The sequence below is a fragment of the Scardinius erythrophthalmus genome (assembly GCF_964197995.2).
Source record: "Scardinius erythrophthalmus genome assembly, chromosome: 13".
NCBI classification, from domain to species: domain Eukaryota; kingdom Metazoa; phylum Chordata; class Actinopteri; order Cypriniformes; family Leuciscidae; genus Scardinius; species Scardinius erythrophthalmus.
Genome location: NC_138233.1, coordinates 35,921,546 through 35,940,095, shown reverse-complemented (window position 1 = coordinate 35,940,095; position 18,550 = coordinate 35,921,546). Strand labels below are relative to the sequence as shown.

Sequence of the window (18,550 nt, the reverse complement as noted above, 5' to 3'; positions counted from 1 at the left end):
AACTGAACATGTTCGCTCCCTTCGGATTGGAATCTCACTTAAGATGGCGGAATACCCTGTGAAGTCCACTTCGCAGTCCACTTACGGTCGAATGGAACGCACCTTATGTTAGAAGCCCTGTTAGCACAGTTATTAGCAGCAATATTTTGGCTACGTCCGCCATTGCACATGTCTTGTCTCATGTAAACAAAGGAGACAGCGATGCACAATCTGATGTCAAACAAAGGAGATAACAGCGCACACTGCGACGTCACAAGTCGGTTTCACCAGCTACACTGCCGTGACAGTTTCAAAGGTGGAGGGATGTCAGGTCAGGCCCGTGAGGTGGTGGAGCAGGGAGCCAGGGTAGAGCTGGAGACCACCCATCAGAGTATTTGTGTTGACCATTTTGAGACCATACACTCATTTCCCATTAATGACACAACTTGTACCCACATAGGAAGCCCACCTGGGTTTACCCAAGTGGGAACTACATGGTTGAACAAGGTAGGCTACACATCTATTTATCCATTCTGAAACCATATACTGATTACCTACCTGTGCACCTAGGAACCATGTAGGTAGCCTATACTGTCAGGGTTTGGGTTGATGGAGCGAGGACTCAAATGCAGAGTAACAGACTTTTATTAATTATAAAATAAAACAAAGAATTCCCCGTGGGGGAAACAAGACAGGCAGCAAGACTTAACAAGAACTGGAAGTGTAAGGCAGGTGGTGCAAATTAACCAAATAATCAGGTAACAAGATGGACAGGGTTAGACAATCGACAGGAGAGCACATGGCACAAAGAAGCACATGACAAGCCATGTGCTCACACCAAACATGACTAAAACACAAGCACATGGCCAATGAAAACAATCAAAAGCCATAAAACGAGACATGCACATGCAGCTAATGAGACCTCATAAGCTGTGTGTTCACACAAAACATGACAAGAAAGCATGCAGCCAATGAAAAACACAAGCTGCAAGCAACACAGCACAAGACAAAACAAGACATGAAAGCACGCGGCGATGTAAACATTAAGCGCGTGCTACACAAAGCACAACAAACACATGGACAGAAGAGCGTACGGCCCGAGCGAACTCGAAACTGAACGCTAACACAACAAGACAGAGCGCACGAGAATGAGCAAATACACAACAGACGACAAACACACGGAGCATGAATGTCTGAATCTCGACACAAAACCAAAACCAAACTAGACCGAAGTGCCGGGATCCAAACACCACGCCCCGCTCACAAGACAATACACATGGACAGAAGATCGCACGGCTCGAGCACGCTCAAAACCGTGCGCTCACACACAGACAAGACCATACAGGAGTGTCAGGGCTCTGTCACAAAACTGAGAATAAACTAGACAGAAGTGACAGAACCCTGACATATGGGACTGATTGTGTTTGCCCATGTCAAACCTATTTGTTAAATCCAACTGGACCTCATTTGTGTGAGCCCATACAATTATTTCCCATGAGTTACCCAACTTGTACCCACATAGGGACAACATGGTTGACCCAAATAAGCCCCAGATGAAATGCCCACCAATTTATCTAAAAAATAACCCATGTGGGTCCCACATACACATGTTGGCTGGGAGGGCAGAGCTGGAGACCACCATGGTGGAGCCGGCGGAGATGGAGACGGGGCCGTTGGAGCTGGACAGAGAGAGAGAGTCCAGAGAGATCAGGGATGGCTTTAGTGGGCACGACGGTGTAACGAGTTAGCTCAAAGGGGAAATATTAATAATAACTTATAACTTGTTATGATTAATTATTAATATTTGGGTCAGTTAATTGGATTAACTTGATGTAGCTAAATTAATATTGCAATCAATGAATCAGTTTGTCCAACGAAATCTTTTGATTATTCATTTCACTGAAAAATAATTATTTCTTAGCATGTACAGCGCTTAAAGCATGTAACAAGATCAAGATCGTAAAATAGATATTTATTTATTAATAGAATTAGAAAATTATTTCTGAAGAATCATGTGACTGAAGGAAAAGTAAATTCTGCTTTGAATCATTGTAAAAAATCCCATTTTAAAATGTATTTAAATAGAAAAAAGTTATTTTAATTTGTAATAATATTTCACAATATTACTGTTTTTGCTGTATAAATGCAGCAATGGTGTGCATAAGAGACTTCTTTCCAAACATAAATAAATATTAAATATTAAATATTCCTAACTTTTGACTGGTAGTGTATATCTTCCTCTATTACTATATCTTGCCCAGGTGTCTTTTGGCTAATTTCCTTAAGGCCCCCCTGTGGTGAAAATCAAGCTTTTAATGTTGTTTCTATGTCTATGTGGTGTTTTTAATATGCTTTAAGACAAAACATGTGTAAATTCATAAGTCGACACCATTGAACCAAAGACAGTCTCAAAAACACGCTTTGAAATCGCTTGTGTTTCTGATGTCACAAACTACCTTGTAACCAATCAGATCAACGTGTGGATCTCTGAGCTGAGTGAGTGAGTGGAGGTGGGGCTCATTTGCATATTCATAGAACCATGTATACTAAATAAGGCAAGGGTGTTGCGTTACATTCAAGCTATTTTAAGGCATAAAAATGTTTGTCATTTTGGTGATCAAAGATATGTTTTAAGGGACAACATTATTGTCTATGGGGGGACTTTAAGATGAGCGTTTAGACCAACTATTATATACAGACAAAGTATTTGAGTCTATATATTTCTGTCAATCAGACAGCAGCAGTAAAACCACTGATGACATGGTTGAGAAATACAACAGCAAACAGTGCTTGTGTGTCTATTCAAGTGCTCGCCGGAGCAAAGGCTGAGCATCAAAAACACAACGCTGCAATCAGTGCACTTCAAACGCACAAGCATCTGCTGGAATAACAATCAGCCTCTCTGCTCTCACAAAACCACAGGACCACCTTTGAATCTCACAACTGCGCTGGGCATACAAACAGATCAGAGCTTAGAGAAACAGAGGACGGAGAAAAAGACACTGAGATTGATGATGCTCCGCTGGGAGAGATGGAGTGGGATGTGAGGAGGCGGTGGAGAGGTGTGTGATGTCTGGAGAGCTGTATGGTAATGTGTCCCACGTCCCCCTCCCTGCCTCCAGACACTCAACTGCCCTCTCAGCCTCATTTCAATCACAACACAGCCCTTCACTTCAGATTTCTCTGGAACAAACGCAGCAGATCCATAAACCAGACAGATAAAACATCACTGCGCTGAAGTCAGAGGAAGACTCTTCAGAACTCAGGAGAGGAAGGATGTTTCAACACTTCAGATGCACGTTCTTCAAAGTTATGAAGAATTAATTCAAAGCATCTCTTCAAAAACCTGAAACAGCCCAAAATACAAGAAGGTGAGTGAATCACTTCTGTTCCTAATCGTCAATGTACTGCTATATGCTACTACATGGTCATAAGTAATAGTATTAATTAATTTGTTTAAATAATATGTGGAAATATTACCTTGTCAGATCTTGATGAGTTCCTGAAAAAGCTGTTGGTGTATAGTGCTATTCACAGCAATGGCTTCAAATGCAGTCATAATTTATATTTATTCTAAGGTCACTTCATTTCATGATCACAGTGTTTTTAAAAGCTGCGAACAGCTCTACAGTTTTAACCATTTTCGATTCAGTTTCTAAATTGTGGTCAAATGTGTACATATATGTTGCAAAATCTGCAAAATGTTCATTATGTTAACAAAATATAGAGTACAGTCACTGCTGAAAAGGGTTCAAATATGCGAAAGATGCTGGAAAACCAAATCATTTGACCTGGAGGATTTTTCTGAAGAACGGTGCTCAGTTTAACTGCTCGGGACAAACAAGGGATTCATTAACAACCATCACAAAACACACACACACACACACACACACACACACACACACACACACACACACACACACAAAAAAAAAAAACAGTCGTGGATCATCTGCGGTGATACGTCCTACAGTAATGACACACAGTATTAAGATTCAAGGGGCATTTTAATGAATTCTACTATGTTTTTGTCTTGTGAACTATATGCTAACATCTTATTTGTACAATATCTTATTCAGGACACTATAAAGTATTATTTTTCCACTATCAAGAACCTTTTGTGGGATAGGATGATTTCATAGATGTTAAAGCTTCTTCATGGAACCATAGATGCCTGTATATTATTAAAACATTTCCCTTTCACAACATATTTTGTGCAACAACATTTCAACCTTGTTAAAATTATTAATGTTTTCGGGGTTGTTTGTTAACAATAGGGTGGTTGATAAATAGTCAATGTAAAAATGTCCAAACTGCAGATGTCATCATATTACTCATCAGACAAAACTATCAGTAAGAAAAACAACATAACACAGCTGAATATATTACAATAGTGAGCTTGTTTTTTAAGGGCAAAGCATAAGTATTACACATACAGACCAAAATCTAACAAAAGTAATTAATTTCCAATAAATCAGTAACTGGTGTGAATGAACCCAATCCATTTAACTGCCATGAATACTAAGAGCCTCCCCATAATTACATTGGATTTTCAGAGAGTCCTGCATAGTTGTCCATCTTGACCTTTGAACAGTGAACACCATACTTTACTGCTATAGCATTAAACACAGCCAGGCCTGTGCTGATCTTGTGTTACAAAAGGAATGTCACTTTAATGTCTTCATTTAGTAAGTAAAATTTACAATTAACACAATCATGTCCTGTCATCAAGAAACCTTTGAAATGCTTATAGATCATTAAATGTTAATTTAACTTTTGTATATCCCAGTAATATTGACAAGCTGATATTATTAAATAAATTGCTGAAATTAACAAAATTAACACACCATTTAATGTCTCTTTTAAAATCATATGATAGTATAACCTTAACAGACTTCTTTAGTGTTATGGTATGAATAATGTTAAACTGCAAGCATAAGTAATCATACAGACGGAACAAACTCATACAATCTAACACCAGCTGAGAAGTATGTGCACGCCACAAAATTATTTGAGATATTTCTAACTTGTTTTCTTCAGTAATATGACAATTTGTTCAATATAGCATTTTTGCATTGCAGTATTTCTATAGTATCATTTGTACAAATTATATTTTGTGTTATCAATGTGCAAATACACAGATGCTGCTATGAATGAGACTCTAATAATATTAAACTGTTTATTAAATTGTCACGGTTTTCAGATGCATTGTTTCCTTCTTGTCTCGTGCCTTTGTTATTTGTGTGTGTGTCTGTGTCGCGTGGGTTGGGCGTGGCCCAAACAATCATCCATTCATTCAATCTCTAATCAGCTCGGCGCCAGCTGCAACTCATCTCCATAGCCTATTTATACTCACCGGTTTCTTCTCTCCACTGTCAGATCGTTGTCGATGTCTAGATGTCTGGTGTTCCTCGTCTGTGATCGTGTGGTGTTGTTCGAGTTTCCTGTTACCTGTTCCAGTTCGTGTTCACGTCGGATTCATCATCATCATCATCATCACATCACCCTGCACCAGCTCATCTCTCTGTGTTTGGCCATCGAGGTCCCTGCGCTGCCCACCCACCAGTGTTGTTTGTTGCCTCTGTTTAACCTTGCCTCTAATAAAGAGTTGACTGCACCTGCTTTTGCTTCCTCGTTAATCCAGCATGACAGAACGATCTGACCACAGCATGGAAGCAGCGGGCGGAGCTCAGATCGCCATGGAGGCTTTCATCAATCGCAGTATTCAACGCATGGATGCCCAGGAGGACGGGCTGAACAACACTGGTCGCGCGGTTCAAGCTCTGGTGGCGCAGGTGTCCGAGCTCACCCAGCAGATCCAACAGCTGCGTGTTCCCACTGCGCCGCCCACACCGGCCGCTCCCCCTATACCATCTGATCCTCTCTCCCAGTCGGAACCTCGTCTGCCTGCACCCGAGAGGTATGCCGGAGAACCCAGTTTCTGTCGAGCGTTCCTGAATGCATGTTCTTTGCACTTTGCTTTACAGCCTAGAACCTTCAACAATGAGCGAGCCAAAGTCGCCTTTGTGCTGTCACTACTGACTGGGAGAGCGGCACTTTGGGGGACGGCGGTGTGGGAGAACCAAGACCCTTGCTGCGCGTCGTTCCAGGCACTCTCCGCCGCCATGAAGCAGGTGTTCGACCGGGCGGTCACGGGAAGAGAGGCGGCAAGAGTACTCGCCGAGCTTCGTCAGGGTGATCGCTCGGTATCGGATTATTCGATCGAATTCCGGACCCTCGCGGCAGAGTGCCGATGGAACGACGAGGCGCAGTGGGACATGTTCCTGCATGGGCTGGCTGACCGCGTCCAGAAGGAAATCTACGCCCTGGACCTGCCCACTACGTTGAACGGACTTATTGACTTAGCACTACGAGTGGATGCTAGACTGTCGAGAGTCGAGCGACATGCCCTTTCCAGTCGTTCGTTTGGAGCTACAGAGAGTCTGCGGTCCAGCGGCATGGACGCGGTCAGCCCTACCCACGATCCCGAGCCCATGCAGGTAGGGCGAGCTCGGCTTTCCCGGGAGGAGAAGGAAAGGCGGAGGTCCCGTGGCCTTTGCCTTTACTGCGGCGGAGCGGGACATTTTTCCATCACGTGTCCGGTAAAAGGCCACGCCCGATAGTAACAGTGAGGCTACTATCGGGTGGGATCTCCGCCGAGAAGACCTCATCGACATCTACTCTCCTCCCGGTAAGACTAAGATGGTCAACACTTCAACACGACTGTCATGCACTATTGGACTCCGGGGCGGAAGGTAATTTTATGGACTACACTCTTGCACATAACCTCCAGATCCCCCTTCAGTCACTCCCTCAAGACATTTCTGTTCACGCTCTAAATGGTCAAGAACTTCCTAGGATTTCACTCTCCACTGGTCCCATCACCCTCATCACGTCTGGTAACCACTCAGAGACTCTGTCATTTTACATCATGGATTCACCTCTTGCACCCATAGTACTCGGACATCCCTGGTTAACAAGACATAATCCCAAGGTGGACTGGCTCCGTAAATCTATCACGGAGTGGAGCACTGAGTGTCATGAGTCCTGTCTTTTGTCTGCCTGTTCGTCTGTTCCTATGTCTGTGTTACAGGAGGAAGCAGTGGATTTGTCTAACGTGCCCGCGGAGTACCACGACCTGAGGGAAGTGTTCAGTAAGTCTCGAGCTGCTTCTCTACCTCCGCATCGTCCCTACGACTGTGCCATAGATTTATTACCAGGTAAATCTCCGCCTAAGGGCAAGTTATATTCACTTTCTGCTCCAGAAAGGGAGGCCATGGAGAAATATATTTCTGATTCTCTAGCAACGAAGTTCATTCGCCCTTCCTCTTCTCCGGCGGGGGCGGGGTTCTTTTTCGTGGGGAAGAAGGATGGATCTCTGCGACCTTGTATTGACTACCGGGGGCTGAACAACATCACGGTAAAGAATACTTATCCTTTGCCGTTGATGTCTTCAGCTTTCGAGAGGTTGCAGGGAGCGTCACTTTTCACGAAATTGGATTTACGTAATGCTTATCATTTGGTCCGCATCAGGGAGGGGGATGAATGGAAGACTGCTTTTAACACCCCCAGGGGTCACTTTGAATACTTGGTCATGCCCTTCGGGTTGTCCAACTCCCCAGCAGTCTTCCAGGCTCTCGTCAATGACGTGCTGCGAGATATGGTCGATCAGTTCATATATGTTTACCTGGATGACATATTGATTTTTTCTTCTTCTCTCCAGGAACATGTGCAGCACGTCCGACGAGTGCTTCAGAGGTTGCTAGAGAATGGGCTTTTTGTCAAGGCGGAGAAATGCGAGTTCCACGCACAGTCGGTTCCATTTCTTGGGTACATCATTTCGTCTGAGGGAGTACGTATGGACCCTGATAAGGTTAAGGCTGTGGTGGAGTGGCCAATCCCAGATTCCCGCAAGGCCCTGCAGAGGTTTCTGGGATTCGCCAACTTTTACCGACGTTTCATTCGTAATTTCAGCCAACTAGCCGCACCTCTGACTGCCTTGACCTCCCCCAGAACTACGTTCAGGTGGTCAGACGCGGCTGAAGCCGCGTTTGCCAAACTGAAGAGCCGCTTCGTTTCGGCTCCCATTCTGATAGCCCCTGATTCTTCACGTCAGTTCGTGGTGGAGGTCGATGCGTCAGAGGTGGGGGTAGGTGCGGTGTTGTCCCAACGTTCTCTCACAGACGAAAAGATGCATCCCTGCGCGTTTTTATCTCATCGTTTGTCCTCTGCCGAACGTAACTATGACATTGGTAATAGGGAGTTGTTGGCAGTCAAGTTGGCGTTGGAGGAATGGCGTCACTGGTTAGAAGGGTCGGGGGTACCTTTTATCGTCTGGACCGATCACAAGAATTTGGAATACATTCGATCTGCCAAAAGACTGAACTCCAGGCAGGCTCGGTGGGCACTTTTTTTCGGTCGTTTTGATTTTACTCTATCGTACCGCCCGGGTTCTAAAAACATCAAACCCGATTCCTTATCTCGCATTTTTGATCGCTCCGAACGCCTGGTTACTCCCGAGTGCATTTTACCCGAGACCCTATTTGTCTCCACACTCACATGGGAGGTCGAGTCGAAGGTCAAGAAGGCCTTAGAAGGGGTAACGCCCCCGGTCGGTTGCCCACCGAACCGTTTATTTGTGCCGGAGGGATTACGGTCAGACGTTATTCAGTGGGGACATTGTTCCAACGTAGCCTGTCATCCAGGAGTGACTCGTACTAGTTTTCTGGTTAAACAACGATTCTGGTGGCCTCTCATGGCCCGGGACATTCACAGTTTTGTTTTGGCTTGCTCGGTTTGTGCCATTGGTAAGTCTTCCAATCGACCCCCAGATGGGTTACTTCAACCGCTGCCTGTCCCTTCGAGACCCTGGTCCCACATCGCGCTAGATTTTGTTACCGCCCTCCCACCCTCCCAGGGCAACACGGTAGTTTTGACCGTGGTGGACCGGTTCTCGAAGGCGACTCACTTTATTCCCTTGCCCAAATTACCCTCAGCCAAGGAGACAGCGGTGGCTGTCGTGGATCACGTCTTTCGTTTACATGGCCTTCCGATTGACGTGGTTTCCGACAGGGGACCCCAATTTGTGTCCAAATTTTGGAGAGAGTTTTGTAAACTACTGGGCGCGACTGTTAGTCTGTCCTCAGGGTTTCATCCCCAGAGCAATGGTCAAACCGAGAGAGCCAACCAGGATCTGGAGAGAATGTTGCGGTGTTTGGTATCCAAGAATCCTTCTTCCTGGAGTCAACAACTGTCTATGGTGGAGTACGCCCACAATACATTACCAGTGTCATCCACGGGTCTTTCTCCGTTTGAGTGTAGTGTAGGTTACCAGCCACCTATTTTTCCCAGTCTGGAGTCCGAAGTCGCGGTTCCCTCCGCACACGCCTTTGTCCAGAGGTGTCACCGCACCTGGACTAGAGCCCGTGAGACTCTACTCCAGGTGAGGTCGCGCACCAAGGCTAAAGCCGATCGCCACCGGTCGAAGCCTCCCGTATACGTCGTTGGTCAAAAAGTGTGGCTTTCTACTAAGAATATTCCTCTCCGCTCCGTATCGAATAAGCTCGCACCCAAATTTATTGGCCCGTTTTCTGTCACCAAGATCATTAGTCCGGTGGCAGTCCGCCTCAACCTTCCTCCCGCGTACAGGAGAATTCACCCCGCCTTCCATGTGTCCAAGATTAAGCCTGTGTTTCGATCAGCGATTAACCCGCCAGTTCCGGTTCCTCCCCCGCCGCGTCTCGTAGATGGGGAACCTACTTATTCGGTAAATCGTATTCTGGACTCTAGGCGGAGGGGACGCGGAGTCCAGTACTTGGTGGACTGGGAAGGTTACGGTGCGGAGGAGAGAAGTTGGGTTCCTACAAGAGACATTCTGGATCACTCCCTTATCGATGATTACAATCGACAGGTAAGGGAGTCTGGGGACGCCAGGAGGCGTTCCTAGGAGGGAGGGTACTGTCACGGTTTTCAGATGCATTGTTTCCTTCTTGTCTCGTGCCTTTGTTATTTGTGTGTGTGTCTGTGTCGCGTGGGTTGGGCGTGGCCCAAACAATCATCCATTCATTCAATCTCTAATCAGCTCGGCGCCAGCTGCAACTCATCTCCATAGCCTATTTATACTCACCGGTTTCTTCTCTCCACTGTCAGATCGTTGTCGATGTCTAGATGTCTGGTGTTCCTCGTCTGTGATCGTGTGGTGTTGTTCGAGTTTCCTGTTACCTGTTCCAGTTCGTGTTCACGTCGGATTCATCATCATCATCATCATCATCATCATCACATCACCCTGCACCAGCTCATCTCTCTGTGTTTGGCCATCGAGGTCCCTGCGCTGCCCACCCACCAGTGTTGTTTGTTGCCTCTGTTTAACCTTGCCTCTAATAAAGAGTTGACTGCACCTGCTTTTGCTTCCTCGTTAATCCAGCATGACATAAATTGTTTGATTAGCTGTAGATTCAGTTCTACAAAACTCTTTTACAGAATGACCGGACAAGTGTTGGTGGAGAGCATGGATTTATCAGCCCACAGACTGTCTGTGAAGACTTCTGTTGAAGATGAGTCAGAGCGTGCCGATAGCACTATCAGCCGGTGAGATATTTTAGAACTCAACAATCAACTGTTATGGTCTATCAGTCTGTATAAATCCCAGTTTGACTCTTTTGCTAATGCAGTGGTCAGTCCATATGTGATGACACTTCATCAGAATTACAGCGAGTGGCCACCCTCGAACCACATGGACTGAACTCACAGAACTCCTTCCGTGGCAGAGGGGCGCTGTCCAGGTGAGTGTCACAGACAGTTTCTTTAGTTCATTTGGGTTTATTCAAGTATGGCCTGCTTGGGAATTTGAATTTAAAATTGGTTAAAGGTACACTATGGTCCTATAGCGGTTAAGAGACAAAACGTCATGCATTTTGCGGAAGAACATTGTTTTGGTTGTGCTTTGGCTCTGTGTGACTGTGTGGATAAATATGGTTATTTCTCATAACTAAAGAGAGAGATTATCCTACTGCTCATAAAACATTCACTACTAGGCTTAAGAGATATAAGCAGTTTAGATGATAAGGATCTCAAGCTGACTAGCTGAAGACATTACTGTAGCTTTACCCATTAATAGACATAGTAATGAAAATAAATTCCAACACAGCGCTACAACAACCATAATGAAATGATCTTCACAATATATAATGATTTACAATTAATTCTGTTAGAGAGATACATATGACAATTTATCTGTTCAAAAAAAAACTTTACTCACCTGTTGAGTAATGAAAACAGCATCATCTCCACATCGCTTTTACAACATTTCAAATCGTCTCGGTTGCGTATGCAACCCTCGTTCCCTGAAGGAGGGAACGGAGACGTAGTCGACCCGGCTCGAGAGGCTCGAGAGGCCCGAAGGCGGTCCGAAGGCAGGGTTTGAGTGTGCAGTGCAACACTTACCTGTCTCCACAAGACAGCCAAGGATGCGTGAGAAGACGGATGACCGGGTCCTCGAACCGCACCCAGCTGCCGTCCTGGAGAACAAGAGGGGGCTGAGGGGTGCAAGGCTTTACAGGGTCGCACACCACCAGACTTGCCCTCTTGGAACCCAGGAACAAAGGAATTTGCTCTTTCTTTGAAGTGTGGGTACCGCTTGCTTTGCCTTTTTTGGGAGCCAGCGGTGGAACAGACTCACACACAAACAAAGACTCCACCCGGCCTTCATCCGGGGGGAGGGAGTGGATCGGTGACCAATTCCAAAAGCACCCTCCTCCGTCCCTGAGCGGGCCGCTCAGGAATGTTTTCGCTGTCGCTTGCCACTTGGCTTGGCAGCACCTAGAGTGGGCTGGGCATCCCTATTGTGGCCGGCTCTTAGCTGAGGCCTGGCTGGAGGCTGCTGCGGAGGCCCAGCGGGAGCAGCGGAGGGGAACACCCTCGGCCATGAGCAGGCAGAGGAACTGCCACCGGTGGAGGGGTAGAGGCAGCAGCGGGCCGCCGGGGCAGGATGTGCCGGATGGCCTCCGTCTTCGCTTGGGCGCAGTTCTCCGCCGCATCGCTGACCAGGCCAACCTGGGAAATTGGGGAGACCAGGAACCGAACCTTGTCCACATCCGCCATAACAACCAGGCTGAGCCAACAATGGCGCTCCTGGACTACTAACATTGACATCGCCAGACCAATCGCGCACGCCGCGACACCCGTGCCCCAGAGGGCGAGGTTGGATGCGGTGCGGAGCTCACCTACGAGCGCGTGGTCTGGGCTACCCTCGTGCATGTTCATGAGTGCCCTGGCCTTATAGACCTGTAGCAGCGCCATGGCACACAAAAGGAGGAGGCGGCTTGCCCACAGGCCTTATAAGCTCTGCCCGTCAAAACGAGCGAGAAGTCACTCGGGCCCCATCCAAAAAGCAGCAGCCGCCGGACGCAGGTGCACCTGTGTCACGCCAGACTGCTCTATTGGAGGGACAGCCTCGCAACCCTTCACCATTCCTCCGTCAAGGGTAGTGAGGGGGGAAAAGCTTATTCGGGCAGTTTCTGGCAGAGAAACGTGCCGTCTCCGACCTGGTAATCTCTCCATGCACTTCGGGAAAAGAAAGGCACTGGGGTGGCGAGCTGAGAACCAGCACTGCCCGTCCCGAGATACCAATCATCCAACCGAGACTGTTCGGGACCCGGTGGAGGATTCCACTCGAGCTCGACAGACTCGGCGGCCCAATTCAGCATAGCTGATGTTTCTGGATCTGGCACTGGCAACGTTACACTCCCAGAGGGAGATAACACAGCCAAGTCATAATTTCCAGAGGTCAGCTCACCCTCCGATACTGCAATCGGCATCCTGACCTCTGGAGGGGCCCTGAATGAAACGGCTGGTCGGTCCATTACAGAGGGACCAGCACGCTCAACGGGGGGCTCCACCGGCTGAGATGTGATAGAGGAGTGAGGGACCCACAGGGATTGGTTAACGGGCGGGGAAGTCTCACTATGATCCTCTGCTCACCCATCCCACATGGCACCGTAGCAGGGTGAAGTAATGGGGACTCCACCTTCACGCATGAAGGCGAGTCTTGATCTCAACACCGCGATAGTCATATCCTCGCAATGAGAAAATAAACTATCCACAAAAGCTGCTTCAATGTGCTGTATATATATACTAGAGGTGGGCATAGATTATTTTTTTTAATCTAGATTAATCTAGATTAATTTTGAAATTAATCTAGATTAATCTAGATTAATTTTGAAATTAATCTAGATTAATCTAGATTAAAATGGCTCAATTGAATTCTGCCGAAGGCATTCAGAATATGTGTGCTACCCAAATAATGACTATAAAAGTAAGTCTTTGAGAACGGGTTTCTCAAGTCAGGTGGCGCATTAGACCAGGGGCTCATCTCCTGTTTCCAAAATGCATCACAAACTGCTTGAGAAAGCTGTTCTACTCATAGACTGTAAAAAGTTACTACTGTACTGTTACCGTCCGTAGGCAACATTAGGTAGGCCTATGTTATTATCAACTACTATAGGCTATCAATTAGGGATGGGCGATATGGCCTAAAATCCATATTGTGATATACATTGCAGCCTCTTGCGATAACGATATTATAATAAAACCATTTCAGAACAGGTTACACAGACCCTGCTAAACAACTGCTAAATGTTTTTTTTTTTTAAAGGGTGCATGTAGTTTTGAGAACATATATTGTGCAAAACTGTAAGTATACAACATAATTTTGCAGATAAATAAAATTTAAGTACACTAGCTGCAGAGACTTAAGTAGGTCTAATGTTTATTATGGCTTGGAGCTTATGAAACCCCAAATTTAAAATTAGAATATTCTAACTGATGTTTTTTCAGTTAAAAAGAAACACAACAACGATTCTTTAAATCGGGCGCAGACAGAGATTATGTTCTACACCACTCAGATATATTGGGAATAATACGCGCGCGCTGGTATTCAGTGATATGTTTCGTTTTGAATTTGAGGTGGTAGAACGGATTAGTCGTGTGTTAACTTACCGAACTGTTACACCACACAGTCTACGTCGGACAGCTTAAATCCGAACCAAGTCCAAATAATGGATGTTGCACCGATCTTTTACACCAGCTTGAACTTTCAGCCGTGGTAACTTAGGATGACGACGAATATGATAAGCGCGATAAGAGTCTAGCGTTAATGCAGCGCGTTAATGCCGATAACGGCCCACCACTAATATATACACATACATTATATATACAATACATTATATAAGCACTCATTTTTCCGCCCTCTAACCAGCCGTCAACAAACACAGACATTTGATGCTGTTAAAACAGCAGTTGAGATCTCAAAGCTCACGATCACCGCTGCACTCGCGCTGTAGAACCACCAGCAACTGGGAGAGTCTTCCTAGAAGAACACCGACACACTTGCTCGTTGTATACAACAATACTCTTCAGAGACATCAAAAAGGATCGGCTCCGAAGCAAAAAGTAACTAGTGTGTGCATCCACTTCCGTTTTTATACCCGCGCCGCGGGGGCGGAGTGTGTGATGCGAATCACACATGCCAATTGCATTGGCTCGTTCAATAGTACTCGAAGATGACAGGCTCCCTAGTGTAATCCCATTCAGTTGAACATGGACTACGTCGAACGTGAACCACTGAAAGGGAACCCTCACTTCTCGCCCTATCCGAAAAGCTAAGCCAATGTTGATTTTGATTTTATTACAAGCTTTTTCACGCTCTCTTTTTGCTAGCAGACACTCTAAACATGTTCGCTGTTGTTTAAAACATCTCAGTTACTATTGTAACCTCCATTCCCCGATGGAGAGAACCAGACGTTGTGTCAAGACTGACACTAGGGGTCACACTTGGGAGGCTTGGCACGTCTGACATTTCAGAAAAGGCTAATGAGAATTGGTGAATGGAATTTGCATGCCAGCCCCTTTCCCAGACATACAGGTAAAAGAGGCAATTTCTCCCAGGACTCCCCAGAACCAAAGGACAGGGCACTCTTGTTGAAATCCTTTGGGAAGCTGCAGTGCATTTCAAAGTTCTCCATAAATGAAGTTAGGGAACATCTAGAAGGCTATTTAGTTTATTTCTATTTAGACTTGGATGGAAGGTGAACTCTTGAAATTAAATTCTGGTCAATTGCTCACAATGGGTATTTCCACATTGATTTATTATTTCCCTTTGTTTCTAAGGTTGGTGAGTATGGTAGTCACTCTTAGAGACTGGGCCCATAAGAGCCTTCAGGAAGAGGAGGAAAGGCCAGATTCTTTTTTAGAGCGCTTCCGAGGACCTGAACTTCAAGTTGCTCCCAGTCGGATAAGCATTAGTAGATCTGATGCTCATGATGGGAACAACAGCGCCAAAACCAAGTGAGTTTGTCCTGTCACACCATTATCACCATTCATACATAGCTGTATGAAATATCCATTGCCCTTTTTAACAAACATGCAACCACATAAAATTATGAAATGCATTTGGTTATCAGGAAAAAGTCTGATGTTTTCATACTGGCACCTGCTGATGACCTGTACTACCGCTGGCTGTTTGTTATTGCCACAGCTGTATTGTACAACTGGTGCTTTGTGGTGGCTAGGTAAGACAAAAGAAACGTTAATTTATCTACACACTAATCATTTTATTTGGAGTTTAAAGTTGATATATTGATCATCAATAGCATTTCTTAGCTAAGGACCTAAAATAAATCCAATGATTCCAATGAAAAACTGGACAGCAAATTATACAGTAAATTAATCTGAATACTGTAAGCGGAAGAAATAATATACCTACTAATTTTGCATGCTGAACACTGCATGTATATGGCCTGTGAGTAAATTATTTGTAGCAGCTGTTCGTCCATTAAATCCAAGCGGTATAATTAGACCTCATAAGCAAGAGTGTGTGATCTAGGCTCTCATTTTGATGATGATTCATGTAAATAAGTGTTGTTGTGCCATATGTGAAAGGGTTAGTCCTGTCTCGATCTGATGGTGTTTCATTATTCATATCCCAAACACAGAGCCTGCTTTGATGAGCTTCAAACCAGGAACTTCATTCTGTGGCTGGTTTTGGATTATCTCTCTGATGTCATTTATATACTGGACACCTGTGCGAGACTGAGAACAGGTCAGAATCTTTTAGCATCTATCATGTTTTTCAAAGAGTTGTTGTGACACTTTTCACTATTGATTAGATAGGTGCTTTGGTGCTAAAATTAAGTGTATATGAGCAATAATTAAGAATTGACAATGTATATCTTCACTATAGGTTTCCTTGAGCAGGGTCTTCTGGTGAAGGACCTTACCAAGTTAAGAGAAAGCTACTTTCATACTTTGCAGTTCAAGCTAGACCTCCTATCCATACTGCCCACAGATCTAGCCTACATCGTCATTGGCATTCATGTACCAGAGCTGCGTTTCAATCGGCTGATGCGCTTCTCACGTCTGTTCGAGTTCTTCGACCGCACAGAGACCCGCACAAATTACCCCAACATTTTCCGCATTTGCATCTTGGTGCTCTATATCCTAGTCATCATTCACTGGAATGCCTGCATCTACTTTGCCATTTCCAAGTCTCTGGGCTTTGGATCCGACCAGTGGGTCTACCCAAACATTTCTGACCCTGAGTTTGGGACTCTCACGCGAGGATATGTCTACTGCCTCTACTGGTCAACCCTCACTTTGACGACCATTGGGGAAATGCCAGCTCCAGTGCGGGATGAGGAGTATCTTTTTGTTGTTTTTGATTTCCTTGTTGGCGTTCTCATTTTCGCCACCATAGTTGGTAATGTAGGAGCCATGATATCAAACATGAATGCCACACGGACCGAGTTCCAAGCTCACATTGACGCCATCAAACACTACATGCAGTTCAGAAAGGTCAGCAAAGAGCTAGAAGCTAGAGTCATCAAATGGTTTGACTACTTGTGGACCAACAAGAAAGCAATTGATGAGCAGGATGTCCTAAAGAATCTGCCAAACAAACTGCGGGCTGAGATTGCTATCAATGTGCACTTAGAAACATTGAAGAAGGTCCGTATCTTCCAGGACTGTGAGGCAGGGCTTTTAGTGGAGCTGGTGCTCAAGCTGCGGCCACAGGTCTTCAGCCCTGGAGACTACATCTGCCGAAAGGGAGACATAGGAAAAGAGATGTACATCATTAAAGAGGGTCGCCTTGCTGTTGTGGCTGATGATGGGGTGACCCAGTATGCACACTTGACGGGCGGCAGCTGCTTTGGCGAGATTAGCATCCTCAACATCAAAGGGAGCAAAATGGGCAACCGTCGTACAGCTAACATCCGTAGCATTGGCTACTCTGACCTCTTTTGTTTGTCAAAGGATGACCTGATGGAGGCTGTAATGGAGTATCCGGATGCTAAGAAAGTTCTGGAAGAGAGGGGAAGACAGATTCTCCTGAAAGAGGGTCTGCTGGAGGAGTTGGAGGCCGGTGGAATGGGAGAAGAACGGGTTGAGGAGAAAGTGGAGAGGTTGGAAGCTTCTCTTGAAATACTTCAGACTCGGTTTGCACGGTTACTGGCTGAATACACAGCTACTCAACAGCGGCTGAAGCAGAGACTTACAGCATTTGAGTGTAGGACACATCACTCTGGAAGCGGATTCCTCTCGGATGGCAATGAAAGCACTATTGATGGTGATGGTACACACAGTGAGGTCAACATCCAACTCTGAGCACTTGCTTTTAAGAGAGAACCTTGTACTAGTCTTAATGACCACTCAATAGCAATAATATATGAACACTTTACAACAATTATAGCTGTCAAAACAGTTAGTATACATGTGGAATTGTTTCATTTATATTTATAAATGTCATGGAACAAACCTTAGTTATATACAAAATAACTCAATTTCCTTACGTTTTTTGACCATCCTGCCTGTACTTTGTTTGCTTATTGTGCGATGTTTTCCAAAATAAAAAAAAATCCCACATAAAACAATTAACCGTACTTCTGACAAATACAATTAAACTTGTCTATACCCACATGAGATGAGGACTCCAGACATATTAGTCTTCTAGAAAAACTAAAATAATAATAATAATGTTTTATTCTACATGAAGCAGAACCCCCAGAGTTACAAATAATTGTCATTTCGGGTGGTGACAGTTAAAACATATTTGTTAATATAGTTTATTTTGATTACAGTTTTTCTCGATTGCTTAAACACATTTCTTGAAACCATGCCTCGTATTCTCAAAATTGTAAACACAAATCCATAACGTCTCACCCAATTCCCCAAACATCCTATTTTCAGTTCAGAATGAAGCTCTAGACCAGGGCTATTCAATTAGTTTCATTCGAGGGCCGCATTATCAAATCGAAAAGTTGAGGTGGGCCGGTGGGTTGGTTTGGGGGTTTATCTTATTTATTGAAACATAACAGTTTCAATAAATAAGTTAAAGTAACCCTAAAAAAGTGTGGTATTTACTTGGAAATGTGGTACCCAACAGTAGCCTTTGCAAATATATAAAACCATATAAAAACTTGATAATTTACAGCTGTGTACAACTATTTTCCTTGGAACAAATAAATTATTTATACAAACTCGTAGCTGTTGGTGAGAAATAATAATTATTTTATTTATAATT

At 44.9% G+C, this 18,550-nt stretch overlaps 1 protein-coding gene across 1 annotated transcript; it reads left to right on the top strand.

Annotated features, from left to right (window-relative positions):
• Positions 1 to 10,456: 10,456 nt before the first annotated feature.
• On the top strand, positions 10,457 to 17,634 carry cnga2a (cyclic nucleotide gated channel subunit alpha 2a; the record flags this gene model as incomplete). The annotated part of the gene is made up of 6 exons (XM_081383317.1): positions 10,457 to 10,563; positions 10,647 to 10,757; positions 15,142 to 15,318; positions 15,435 to 15,542; positions 15,966 to 16,072; positions 16,214 to 17,634. 6 exons carry the CDS (start codon positions 10,457 to 10,459, stop codon positions 17,632 to 17,634), a joined length of 2,031 nt encoding a protein of 676 aa, XP_081239443.1.
• Between the last annotated feature and the right edge of the window lie 916 nt (positions 17,635 to 18,550).